Here is a 13,563-nt window from a genome sequence, read left to right on the forward strand (position 1 = left end):
ATCTTTATTTGAAAACTAAGTTGAAAACTAGTTTTTCAAGATGCTGGTGCTAACAGGAAAGCTTCTTTTACAACTTCTCTTCAGTTTCAGCTTTCTGTGAGGACAAGTCATCCCATTTTCTGTTCATACACAGCTATGGCAGTGATTTTTATATCATAAGTTCAGTGTTCTATTTTGATCCAATGAGAAATGTCACAGATAAGTAAGCCCAGGGAGATAGGGGAAGCTGTTTCTACAGTGAGTCAGCTCATAGGAGAAAAGTCAGAGGCTAGATGGAGAAGCTCTTTGGGTATGAGTAATTGAGCTGGCCTGTGAAAGGAGAAATGCAGACAAGCTGCTCATCTCTCTTTGTGAGCAATCATCAGTTTTAAATGTGTATCGCTTCCTCCCAGAGTCTTTTAGTTTCTAATGTCCAAACCCCAGGCTGGAGAGTAGTCCCTTTCATAGCTCTTTGGGTAAACTTTGGCCTTGGAGGAGGGAGACTGAAACCAGCCAACACTCCGTAATATTGCACATAAGTATCTTTTGCACTTTCCCCTCACTTTCTGTCTGGCTGACTTGCAAAATGAGACTTCTGGCCCTTGAAATCATGATAACCAACGACCTTGGCTTTTCTGAAGGACTTGTACAGGACATTCCTGTTGGCCCTGGCTGCTCTGAAAGCACAGCTGTGCCCGACGGGGTGATGATTTGTGTCGTGGTGTGATGTGGGTAATGAAATCTCTCCTTACTCAGGAGGGCGAGTGCTATCGCTACCCTCAGGAAATAAGAAGGTTCATGGGGTACGTTAGTATCTGATTCTTTAGATAATAGGAGCTGGAGAGGAAGGCAGAAGTAGGGTTGTTTTCACCTTCTTCACTCAGTCAGTAGCCTGTACAGCATTTCCCATGTGTCCAAGTATGGATCCTCATTTTGGCTTCAGTATTTGTTTTTTTTTTTAATTCTACTGCTGAGATGGGATACTTCCAGTAGACAGAAATTGGATTTAAATATGTTCAGGAAAGGAATGCACAGACAGGATAGAAAAGAATTAGGTTAAGTAAGGAACTCTCTCACATGTTATGAAACCGTGTGAAAGTATTTGGCTCACCAGTGCACAGAAATACTTGTAGAATTTGGGTCTGTATTGGGAAAACTCTGCACACGTTACTCCACGAGGAGGGAAAAAACAGCTATGCTCAGTTAAGGTATCCTTTTTAAGATAAGGTTGTCTTCATCATGTGTTCCCTGGAAGCAACTTATTATGGTAGCTGGAGTAATACATTTAAGTGTATTGCTTTAAGAGGGCTTTCAGAAACCATGGATTCCTAAATTTGTCCCATAGCTTAGTGAAACTTAAGAACATTAGGAGGAAGGAAGGCTATGCGCATCATATCTTAGCAAGAGAAAGCTGCTGAGGTTTTTATCTGGCTTGGAGGTGGAAGGGAGCCATTAGCAGGGTTAGAAGTTGGAAGAGCACAGGGCACTGGAGGGATGAACTGGAATGGTGGTCAGCAATCCACGTGGGCTCTCTCTCCTCTACAGTAAGACTTGACTTTCATTCTGTTTCACTTTTAATTTTGAGAAAGATAGTTTTGCTTTTCAGATGTGATTGATCTCACTGGAGATGATAAAGATGATCTTCAGAGGGCAATTGCCTTGAGTTTGGAGGAATCAAACAGGGCATTCAGGGAGACTGGAATAACAGATGAGGAACAAGCCATTAGCAGGTAAACGAACAACTTATATAAAGCAGAAATTAAATTAAAGAGTTGGAGATTGGCCTGTATTGCTTTTTTTAAACTTTTAATTTAACAAACAATAACTTATTTACTTTCACTTGTGCTACTGATATGCCTGGCTTCAGGATGTTGCTTTAATGTATTGTATGTTCTGCACTGGAAAATAGTCTATTATGTGTGAGCTAGGATTTAATAGTATGTTTCATGTTGATGTATTTGTTTAAATATTGAGGAAGTGGATGGAGATAGAGGTTGTATGGTCATATTTAAATAGGACCTAAACCAAAAAGTTTCTTTTGTGTATCAGGTAAAAAGCAATAAAAACAAAATATAATTAAGAAGCTAATAAATTCTTTGTCCTGTATTTTGCAGTGTTCATTTTACAATAACATTTTCTCACCTCTGTGCTAAGGCTGAGATTGAGGGAGGGAGCAGTAATGCTATGACTTGAGTATACTAAGAGCAGCTGCTGTATTTTAGCTGATAAAGTATATTATTAACCTATTTAACAAATAGGATTTGTAAGCTTTGAGTGAAGTTAACTTCTTGGTTTAAAGTTTTATGAATATAACTTGCTCAACTTGGGTGTGCTAAGAGTCTGTAAGTTAACTTTGATCAGATTTTACGATAACTTTTTGTACGGTGTGTGTTTATATGTAAATATAGATATAATTATGAAATATTTGGGACTTGAACTAAGTGTGAGTGTAGGGTTGTGTGGGAGGGATGCTGGTTTTTTTCATCTGTGGCTGGCCTTGGGAGGGATGTTGGTTGTTTTCATTTGCAGCTGGCCTTGTTCTAGAGGAAAAGGGCATTGATTTGATCTTTGTGTTAGAAGGTTAAGTCCTTCCTCCTTGTAAAAGACTAATTTTATAAAAAAAATTAATTTAGGTGGGGGAGATTCACCACAAAAATTCTTGGCTCACTGTATTTGACAGGCTAAATGGCTTATCAAAAAAGTCCAGCTCTCAGAATATGGACAGTGTTACTTTATCCACAGTAACTTTCTTTTTTTCTGTTGAAAAACAAATGTACTAGTTGTGAGAATAAACATACCCCTCTCTCCATCCTCCCATTTGTGATAAAAGCCATCTTGTATGAATTTAAGATAACATAGTTTAGGAGAGAAAGGTGGGATGAGTGTGATCTATATTCTCATTAATAATTGGAAGATTTTAAGGGATGGGTTTTTTCCTAAGACCTCAGTATGTGCATGTATACAAGATTATGGTGGATGTTCTGTCCAGTTCTGATTCAGAAGTTCACCTCTTGCATGTTCCTTCTGAAGGATAGAATTGTCATAACAAGAGAGTTGTGATTTAGGCAGGCACTGGGAAAGATGGACCTATTTCTGGATATGGAAATCCTTCTCCCTTTTTATTTCCTTTCCAAGCTCTGACTGCTTCTGTTGTGCTCACTTCTTGGGAGCCTTGAAGCTCTAGGTTTTTTCCTGTAGACTTTGTTATTTTCTGCAACTAGGAAAAAATGCACCATAATTTAACTAGCATGTATTTATAATATTTAGTTATGGGCTAAGCAGGTAAGACTAAACAGGTCTTTTTAGTCTGAGAAGTGAAAAACAAAGTATGCTGGTTTTTTTCTGTGTGTACAAAGGCATATAGATGATCTGTTCAGTTATATACAGAGAAAACGTTGGTCTTTTGTTGAGAGATGTGTATGTGATGGCACATGCTATTGTGTGTAATTTTGCTAAATTAAGAGCTTGTTGCTACCAAGGGGGATATGGCCTGCACACTGTCCCACATTTTCTATACTTGCTGTAGTATTCTTTGGAGCATTTGTGACATGAATTCATTTCCCAAAGCCATAGAAAAATATTACTAATCACTAGAAGATTCAGAGTGTATGATGGCACAGGAATGGGACTTTGCTTGTGAATGGAGGCAGAGAAGAGTGAGAATCTTGGGGGTTTTGGCAACATTGAGGTATTAGATCAACTCAGTTACATACCAAGATGTACCCTGAGTTGATGGCAAATTATGTCTGAGTTGTACAAATACAGGAAGTTCAGAATTCTTGAATTCTTGATCTGAACTGTTCAATTAGTTTCCTTAATGACAGGATTTAAGACTGTTTTAAAAAAAATTTTTAAAAATCACTTTGTAGTTAACACCCCACAGAAGAATGTTGGCATTCCAATAGAAAGCACAGTATCTGTGCAGGACTTCTCAAAACAAAAAGTAGAACACTGGTTGTAAACAAATCAAGCTGCAGCCATCTACTTGTGTTTTTCCAAGTTAAATAAGAAGCAGAAATCAAATAGGAAGTCAATAATAAGCAAATTAAACTGTGGAAATCTTTCATTTTTAATAATGCTAGGATGTGTGTGTATTTAAATAGTCTTTGGTGTGGAGGATATTTTTTTCAGAGGTATTCATAGTGGTTTGGAACCTAATTTGCACTGATTTTGTTATGGTTTCCAAGGAAACATTAATGGAATTTCTTGATTTGTGTAATTAATGTTGTAATGCACGTAGAATTTGTCTTCCTGAATGTAATTGCCTTGTGCTACTTAATGAGGACAGATCTGATTACTATGTAGGTGTTTAGAGGAGTGCAGCTGAAATGTCCAAGTGTCCCAAGCTGAACATCTTGTACATGGCATGTTTAACTTTTTTTACTATTGCCTTTTTTAAATCTCACAAGGAAATGTGCATGATCAGTGTATTTCCTAATACGAAAAAGTTTCTCCTGTTTATTAGTTTTGATGGCAAATGAGACTGGCCAGATAGGGCATCACTGGGGAAGCTTGTAAGATACGACTGAAAGGAGAAATTAGCTGGGCTGTGTTATGCCTAGGGTAGTAGCCGTATTAAAATGAGAGCCCATACTGTGAGTGCATAAGGATGTGCACCATCCCTAGGTCTTTTCTTTTTTTTTTTTTTTTTTTAACATGGTCATTGAAACTGTTGGGGACTTGGCACTGTGGTTAAGCATTGTGTGTATAGATCAAAGGTGAAACTGGGGAGGGATGTAGGGTTGGGGATATTCCTGGGTGTCCAGCTGTAAGACAGTCACAGTATAAAGACCTTCCCTTGTTCTTTTAGCCAAGTAGCCTGCCAGAGTGGGCTTTTCTGCATCATGTTTAGTGGGCTTCCTCAGAACGGTTTGGCTGAACTTTTGTGCTGTGGACTCACTTTGCCTGAGGCTTCTTGCATTGTCTGGCTAGCCCCATGCAAGCAGCTCTGCAAAGCTGCTTGGCTATGCCTAGTTTGTTACAGAGAGAAATAAAACACTGCTTTCAGGTCCCATGCCAAGCCTGGCATTAACTAATCCTCACTCCAGAGTTTCCTTCCAAACAAGATTCCAACACTTGGAGGTGGGGAAGCCTTTGGTCCTGTGAGGCTAGAGGAATGCCATACCCTGCACGTAGCTTACAGCTCTGCTGCTAGTGACTGCTGCTGTGGTCTCCAAGGGTTGCAAAGAGGGTGTTTCGGCTGCATAATCAGAATTGCTAAATCCTTGTACTAACTTTATGGAAGGATGTTCATTTTGTTGAGAGCAATGTGTGAGTAAGATTCTTTGTCAAAGCAGTCTCCCAGATCAGGACTGTATGACTATAGTATAGTGAACATTATAGTGTAAGAGGTACAGTCACTATGCTGGTAAATACACTTACTTATGTAGCTTCTGAGCTGATCATTAGGTTCCTGTATACTGTGCTCACTTTTATTTCAGTTTGCATCGCAGCTATCATGGCTGAAAATTATTTTTGGCACATAGGGTGTCCAGCTATTGCATGTGCTCTCTGAGGACAGATAATATTACAGGTAAAATTAAGGAAAAATATCATGAAGCTTTGAGAATCAAGTACTTTAAGACACGGAAACAGATTTGAGATGGAACTAGAGATGAGAAAATCCTTTACCTGCTGAAGAAATACAAAAACAAATAAAAGGAAGGAATTTTAGTAGGTAATTAAGTTGATAAATGGTAATACCCTTCGGGTCAGGGAAATGTTTCAGTTTGAGAACATATATTTTTTTATGAACTCAAATCTTGAAATATCTTGAAATATTCTTGAGCTTGTGGGGGGAAAAAAGTTTGTTTCCCTGAAACAAAAGTGGTATGGAATAGGTATTGTAGGCCTGACACAACATCATTCTAAATTTAATCTGGTCTGTCAGCCTTCCCATCAGTTTTACATGTCCCTTCAATTTACTTTAAATGAGAGTTTAAGTAATTCTACCTGAATGAGAAATTATGTGAAATACATATGACACTTGTTTTGAATTATTTTTTAGTGTCTGTGTCAAATAACTTTTACTCTCAAAGCAGACATACGTTGGGCATCTAACACTTTTGTATCAGTGAGAAGGGAAATGAATTTGACTGTTTCTTTACATTTTGGGGTTTGCTTAGGAGATAACGTTATTATAAAGACAACTAAGAACTACTGAAGAGTCAGATTCCATCCCTGTGCAGTGTTTGAAGAGATGTCAGAGCAGAAAGTTTTAGAGGATTATATGCCTGTCCTTTCAGTGCTGTTTACAAGGTTACTTGTCGAAAAAAAAAAAAATTGTCAGAAGTTAATTAATCAGTAGGAAATTACAAGTTTTAGGTTCTTCCTGAGATGTATTGATACAGAAGTGGTATTTATACTTAATGGTCTCCCAGATTCTGATTGCTTCTATTTTTTTTCAAAATAAGTAGCAATAACAAATTAGTATGTACCCCAAAGCAGTTATCTACAGTGAATTCATATGAAGCACATATAATGCTTCATAGTTCGTGTATTTCTTGTAAGATACATTTTCTTTCTTTTGACAAGAGCATAGCTTGAAACAAAAATTTAGTTAGGAAGCTGAGGGATTACGGTTAGAGTGGTTTTTTTTGCCCCCCTCCTGTTTCTTTGGTTTTTTATAAGGTGTTCAAACTTTGTCCTTTAGGAATGCCATTTACAGACCAGCCTAAACCTGCCTTTCTTTGATGTTTAGTGAGTCTAGAACCAAAGGGGACAACCCTTCATGCTGCTCAGACTGCTTACATGCTTGTCATGCAGCTCCTGAAATCCTGTGCTTGTCGAATGTAGTAGTTCAGTAGCAGCTCAGCATTCTATGTGGTATTTGGACTAGATGGTCGGGGATAGTGACCACTGTCAGCAGTGCACATGCCAGGCAACTTGGCTTACGTATTACAGCCACTGTTCTATGACCTGAATGTATCCATCTTCATCTTTCTATTTAGAATATGTGGCTACCACAGATTACTGTCATGTGAAATACGGACATTCAGCATAAATCATGTAGGAGCAGTTTCCTGCAAAGAATGTGGTCACTGATGTGTACAATTAACTTGTTGGGTGGCATTTTAAAAATTGTGGAGAGATGTCTTTCCATGGCTCATAAAATAATTACTGGCAACGTAAAGTGATTAATACAGTTGCATAAGTTGCAAAAATGGAAACTAAAAAAGCTTCTTCCATTTCTGAAAGTTGCCTAGCTAGCTTTGGTTTCCTGTCAGTTAAATAAATATTGGTGACTTTGTGCTTTGCATATCAATAAAAGCATTTGTAGATGAAAGCGCTGCACTAATAGTACTGCCTAAAATTTCTCATCCATCCTATATGAATCTGGTTCTTAAATAATTGATGACTTACAGACATGGCTCTTGTATCTAGAGCTCTCACAGGAGATTCACTCACTCACTGATACCATTTTCCAAAAGGTAATGGAATTACTGTGACGTATCTAAAAGTAAAATAGAATGTTACTTTTGAAGACATATTATTACATATAAATTTAAAACCAAGCTCAGGAACAATAAGCTATCAAATGATGTCATTAAGATGTCTGTATTAGTAACTGAAGGTGTTTTACTATGTCTTCTTTTTTGTCTTTCTCACACTTTTCCCCCACTTCTGTTCCCAAAGAGTTCTAGAAGCCAGTATTGCAGAAAATAAAGCAAGTTTAAAGAGGACGCATCCAGAGGTATGGAGTGACTCTCCAAACCCTTATGATCGAAAGCGGCAAGACAACTGTCCAGTAGGATTAAAGAATGTTGGCAACACATGCTGGTTTAGTGCTGTCATCCAGGTAAGCACCCTCTTCAATTGTCTGTGTATGCTCTTCATTGTTGTTATTGTGAGGTGAGTTATTTTAAGTGGATAACTTAAGATATCTGTTTTCTTGGGAAGTTTAGGCCACTGCATGAGATTTTTTGAGCATTACTTATTTATTGCATCTCTTAACATGTTTATCCATAAGTCTGAAGTGTAGAAAGTACTGTAGCATAGCTAAGTGAAGCTTCAAAATGTTTCTTATTAAAAAGCTGTTGAAGACAACAAGTTGAGTCTCTGAAGATCCTGGGTGTCTGGTGCTCATGCTGACATCAATGGCAATTGTGGATGCCTAAAAACATGTGAAAATTAAATTAGAGATGAGGAACAGACTTGTTATATTAAAAGGAACACATGTAAGTGACGGAGAGGGGGTGGCTAACAATGGAGGTAGGTAGAGGAAATGACACCCTCAATCATGGAGTGCTTACTAGAACAGCTACAAGGAAATAGCTTAGTAGGGTAAAAGAAGGAATAAGTGATAAAAAAGGAAGCTTGAGAAGGAGGAAAGTGAAGGTCTGATATGGATGCAGTTGTGTCTGTTTTGGGTTGCTTTACCTAACACAGCCAGTATATGGGCTCTTAGTCTGTTTTTGTGTATATGTAGCTTAATTAAAAGCTACCTTTTTTTAAACATGGGATCAATAGGGAAATGAATACAGATACTGCAACTTGTCTAGTGAAATCTAATATTCTAATATCAATATTTTTTTTTTAGAAGTGATTGCTAAATCTGCATGTCTGTAAATAATCTGTAGATATATTTAGAAGCATCCAAACCCACAGAAGACTGTGGGTCAAACTGGAATACAGTAGGGGGAAATTTATTTTTGGTCTTCAAGAAGCTAATTCAGCATATCATAACTTTTCATAGTCTGACATTTTGTGACAAAGCAAATTAAATATTTAATACCCATTTTTAACAAATTACTGTCAGGCTGAAGCATGTCAGATAAACTAATATGGTTACTTTCATACTGATGGTTGTTGTACTTCAGGCTGAGTTCACTTAGATCAACGTTCTGCCTAGCAATTTCTGCAAATGGGTGCTTATGGAGGAGTGCAAACAGTACTTATGATACTGCTCTATTAAAACACTCCCAACCTCCAGCTGCTTTCATCTTGGGGGAGTTTCTTAATCCTTTGCAGTTTGTTTAGCTGGTAATCCCCAGTGGACCTCTCTTTTATGTACTTGTCTCCCTTGAACCTTGCAAGCTTCTTGCACCCATGGGATTCTCTGGGGAGGAATTGTGTAGTTGTACTCGCTATTGCACGAAGAACCACCTTGTTTTTATTTGTTTTTCTTGACCTGGCTCCCACTAGTTTTTTCTGGTGGCCTTCATGTTTCCTGGTGGACAAGACAGTTAAATGTTGTTTGCTGTTACAGTTCTGTGGACTGCTGTCATGCTCTTTCCAGGTCAGTGGTCTCTCTTTCCAAGCTGACTGCTGAGTTGTTGCCTGTATAGAATCTGTTCTAATCTCTGATCCACCTTGTTGCTGTTATCCAGATCTTTTCTAGCTCTATTAGCATTTTAGTTGGGGGACCAGGAAAGTTTTCAAGGTATGAGTGGGCTGTGAATCTGTGAAGTGGTAGATGGACAGATGCAGGTTCTTCAAGGAAGACAAGTAGGGATGACAGGGAAGAGCGTTGCCTTCCTTGTGAAGGAGCAGATCAAATATATGTGGTACTTGTGTGGGATAAGATGACAGTTTAAGATGAGAGTCTGTGGGTCAGGATCAGAGGAGAGACTGGTAAGAGTACCACCCTGATTAGTCTGTTACAGACCACCCTCCTCAGGATAAGGATGTGGACAAAGCTTTCTTTAAGAGCAAGGAGGTCTCTTGATCATGGTCTGTGGTTCCCATGAGGAACTTTAATAAATATCCCAACATCTACTGGAAGTCCAACACAGCAGGACACAAGCAAAACTTTTCTGGAGATTTCTGGAGAGTGTCAGGGACAGCTTCTTGATCCAAGTACTGATGGGCCAACTAGGTGTGATGCATAGCTGGATCTGCTGTTCCCTAAAATGGAAGAACTGGTTAGAGATGTAGTAATGTGGGTACTCTTGACTGCAGTGACCATGAAATAGTGGAGTTCAAGATCCTGGTGGGAGTGAGCAAGGAGTAGAAGGGTACAGACCCTAGAGTTCAGGAGAGCCGACTTTGGCTTCTTTAGGAAGTTGGTAGCTGGGATCCCATAAAAGGCAGCTCTGAAAGTCAGAGGAGCTCAGGAAAGCTGTCAGTATCCTCTAATTGCAAGAAGGATCCATTCTGCTGCTCAGAGAACTCATGGCCAAGCTCCAGTGCAAGCAGGCAGTGTGCAGGATCTGGAAGCAGAGATGGGCTGTTGAGAAGGAGTTTGGAAATGTTGCCCAGGCATGAAGGGATGGTGTTAGGGAAGTGAAAGCTAATCTAGAGTTGAGGCCTCAAGGGATGTCTAGGGTAAGAAGAGGTTTTGATGCTACACTAGTCATAAAAGGCTGAGCAAGGAGAACACGGTTCTGTTGCTGAATACAGCAGGTCATATAGTGACAGCAGACTTAAATAAGGCTGAGGTACTTGGTGCCTTGCTTTGCCTCGGTCTTCACCGATGAGATCTCTCAGACCACTGTGCTTAGTTGGGGGAGAGGAACTCTGAGCAGTGGTTAAGGATTGAGTCAGAGATTACTTGAGGAAACTTCACCCATGTAATTCTACAGGACTCACTGAGCTGCATCCAGTGGTGCTGAGAGAATAGGGTAAAGTCTTAGGAAGGCTGCTCTCTATCATCTTTGAAAGGTCATGGAGAATCAAAGAGGTTTCTGATTAACTGCAGACAGGCAAAGAAGTCAACCTGAGAAGCTATGGGATGGTCTGCATTAGCTGACCCTTGAGAAGACGGAGCCAGGCTTTCCACAGCAGTGCATATCAGGAGGATGAGAGGCAATGAGAGTGAGTTGAGATAAGAGAGGTTCAGCCTGGATATAAGAAGCATTTTTCCCTATGAGGACCTGCAGGCAGTAGAGGTTGCCCAGAGAGGCTGTGCAGGCTCTGTTGAACCTCAAAGGCTTTTAAGACGTGCGTGGAAAAAGCCCTGAGCAGCCTGGTCTGATCTCACAGATGAACTCCTGCTTTGAGCAGAAGGTTTGACAAGAGATTTCCATCAATCCCTTCTGAGCTGAATTACCCAATGATTCTTATAGTAATGTTTTCTGTTTCATTCTGTCTTCCTTTCTTAATTATTTTATTCTGGTTTTAATTACTTCATGCGCTGAACTGATACTTTCATGGAACTGTCATGAATTCAAAGTTTTGAATAATATTAGTTAGCTTGGTGCCTGTCATTTTCTATAAATTTTAGGGTTGTTTTCCACCCTGTACCTCACTGTACACTTATCTGTGTTGAATTTCGCTTTCTTATTACATAGTCCCTCAGTCCCATATGATCCTTACATCAGTTCATCTTTGCCAGCTCTTGTTTTTACTACATTGCATATCTTTCTACTGAGCAAACTTGGTCATCTTGCCACTTGCTCTCTTGTCTAGAACACTTATGAATTTTGCTTACTGTTTTGCTGATTAGGGATACCAATTAAACTCAGACACCAGAGTGAAAAGAGCAGGCGTATTACTAGAAATAACTAAATAATATAACAGAATAATACAGAAAACATGCAGTAAGAAAAGACAGAATAGTGCACTCAAACAAATAGGAAAATACAGGGTAATGGATCAAATCATTACTACATGAGAGAGACAATAGTGATTAAGAAAGATACATCACCACTTGCATACGTTACCATCATCCAGACCCGCAGACACTGGGCAGCCCCGGTTACAGCGAGGATTTGGAGAGCCTGTCCCGGCAAGTGGGAAATCCTACGTGGTGCGTCCACCCATAGGTGAGGCTTCCAAAGTCGCTGTGAGCGGGTCCAGCCTTATATACCCAAAAATCAGCAAGCCAGAATAGCTGGCACCTTTGTTTTAAGCGGAAATATCTGGTTTCAATTTCACATTAGATTCCCCCAGAGCCTGGCCAGGGCTCAAGGGAGAAGCTGAGGGAGTTTCCCTGCTTATCTAATTGGATTATGCGCAAGGTGTCACATCAGGCCACAGTGACAGACAACGGTCTCCATGACCCTGTTATCTTGCCCACACACAAAGAAAGATAAATATACATTCAAGAGAGCTACATCTTCCATACATATTTCACTAATGATTACATACGGAGTTAGCAGCTTTGGCTCAGGGCCTGTTGTTCAGGTTTCAATACTTCTATTTTTTACATCAGAATAGGTGGTTTGTTATAACTTAGTATAATACCTACTAGCACAATGGTTATCAGTTATAAAATATACAGGATTCACCTGTAGGTGGGCCTATTGTCCAAGCCTTAGCACTTCACTTACCAGCACAGACTGTGTGAGTTTGTAGTAACCTTCCTTCAGGCTGCAGCAGATGGCCTGCCTCTGCCCTCTTTTTCTTCTTGATTGCCTATTTGTGCCTGGACCTTCCATCTTAACTCATTGCTGCTTAGTTAAAAGCTTTTGTTGAATGACTTCTTCAGAAATTACTGTGAGATCCCAGTGGACTCCAGAAATTGCATTGCTGTTATCCATGTTCTTTTTGACTTCTTGGTGTTGGGTGGGGTTTTCTTCCATTTGTGGTGGGTTTTATGTTTGGTTTTTGTTTTGTGGTTTTTTTTTTACGGGTAGGATTTACTTACCTTCACGTAATATTTGGGTAATGCTGTAGATAATGAAATGGAAAGCCTTCTTTATTTCTCCTACCACCTCCCTTCCCACTGAAGTTTTTATGTTCTTAGGCCTCTCTCCTTTCAGCATCTAGTAATCTATCCAGTGTTTGAATTTTCTGTTTTCCTGAGATCTTTTTCTCTTGTTCATCTCTTCTCCTGTCTTTGTTCCTTCACATGCATAGCTTTTTTCCCAATGGCAGAAACATTGTCTTAGTGCTAATAGAGAGAAACATTTAGTTTCCATAAAGCTCTTTGTGGAGCTAATATGACTTGGTGTTTTACCTTTTCTGTTGTGTAATCAGATTTTATGTTTCATAGTAGTCCCAGATCTCAAGATGACTGATTTCATGTTTATGTGCATTTCTGTAAAAGAAATATTTATACATAGGAAACTGCAAATGTTTTAAATAAATGTTTTCAAGGAGAGTTGAATTTTAATTAATTAACCACAGGGATGAGAACAGAGGCTAGAGAATGTAAAAACGTATGGTAGACCTATGATCTCATGTTACTTACACCCGATGTGCAACTTTATACCTTGAAAACGGATTATAAAGAGGGCTAGCTAGTTCTTATGGTCACTGCCCTTACGTGAAAATCTGGCATTTGAAATTGTAATGGTTTGATCCTAAAAGAGAGTTAAACTTCTGTATTTAGGTCTGTATATAGAATGTAATGCAAGTGAACCGTTGAAAGATTTATAACTTCAGTTGGTTGAAAACTTAGATTATTAATATTGTCTGCCAGCCAGGAAGATTTATGTTTCAAACAACCATCCCAGGAAATTTAATGCATGTTAATTTAGAGTATTAACTAATACCATATTTATTTATCCACAGGACAGATTGACTCCTTGGGTTACATTGACTATGTAGAAGTATTTTCAAGCTTTCTTTAGGAGTCTTTTGAAACCTGACACATCACATAGGTCAATAATATCTAAATGTTAACTACTGTCAGTCACAATGATACATTGTGTAATATGATCGAAAACTAACTTGGAAAGAAAGAAGAATCTTTTTCCT

At 39.0% G+C, this 13,563-nt stretch overlaps 1 protein-coding gene across 4 annotated transcripts in view; it reads left to right on the top strand.

Annotated features, from left to right (window-relative positions):
* The window catches only part of USP25 (ubiquitin specific peptidase 25), a 96,655-nt gene that overhangs the window by 30,876 nt on the left and 52,216 nt on the right, over nt 1-13,563 (top strand). For 3 of the 4 annotated variants that reach the window (XM_074858106.1, XM_074858107.1, XM_074858108.1), the window contains exons 4-5: nt 1,586-1,709; nt 7,615-7,777. In XM_074858106.1, coding sequence (XP_074714207.1) covers nt 1,586-1,709; nt 7,615-7,777 — 287 coding nt within the window. The remainder of the gene's footprint in view (nt 1-1,585; nt 1,710-7,614; nt 7,778-13,563) is intronic. The other variant, XM_074858109.1, reaches the window with a different exon arrangement.

This window comes from Strix uralensis, chromosome 2 (genome assembly GCF_047716275.1).
Source record: "Strix uralensis isolate ZFMK-TIS-50842 chromosome 2, bStrUra1, whole genome shotgun sequence".
Taxonomy (NCBI): domain Eukaryota; kingdom Metazoa; phylum Chordata; class Aves; order Strigiformes; family Strigidae; genus Strix; species Strix uralensis.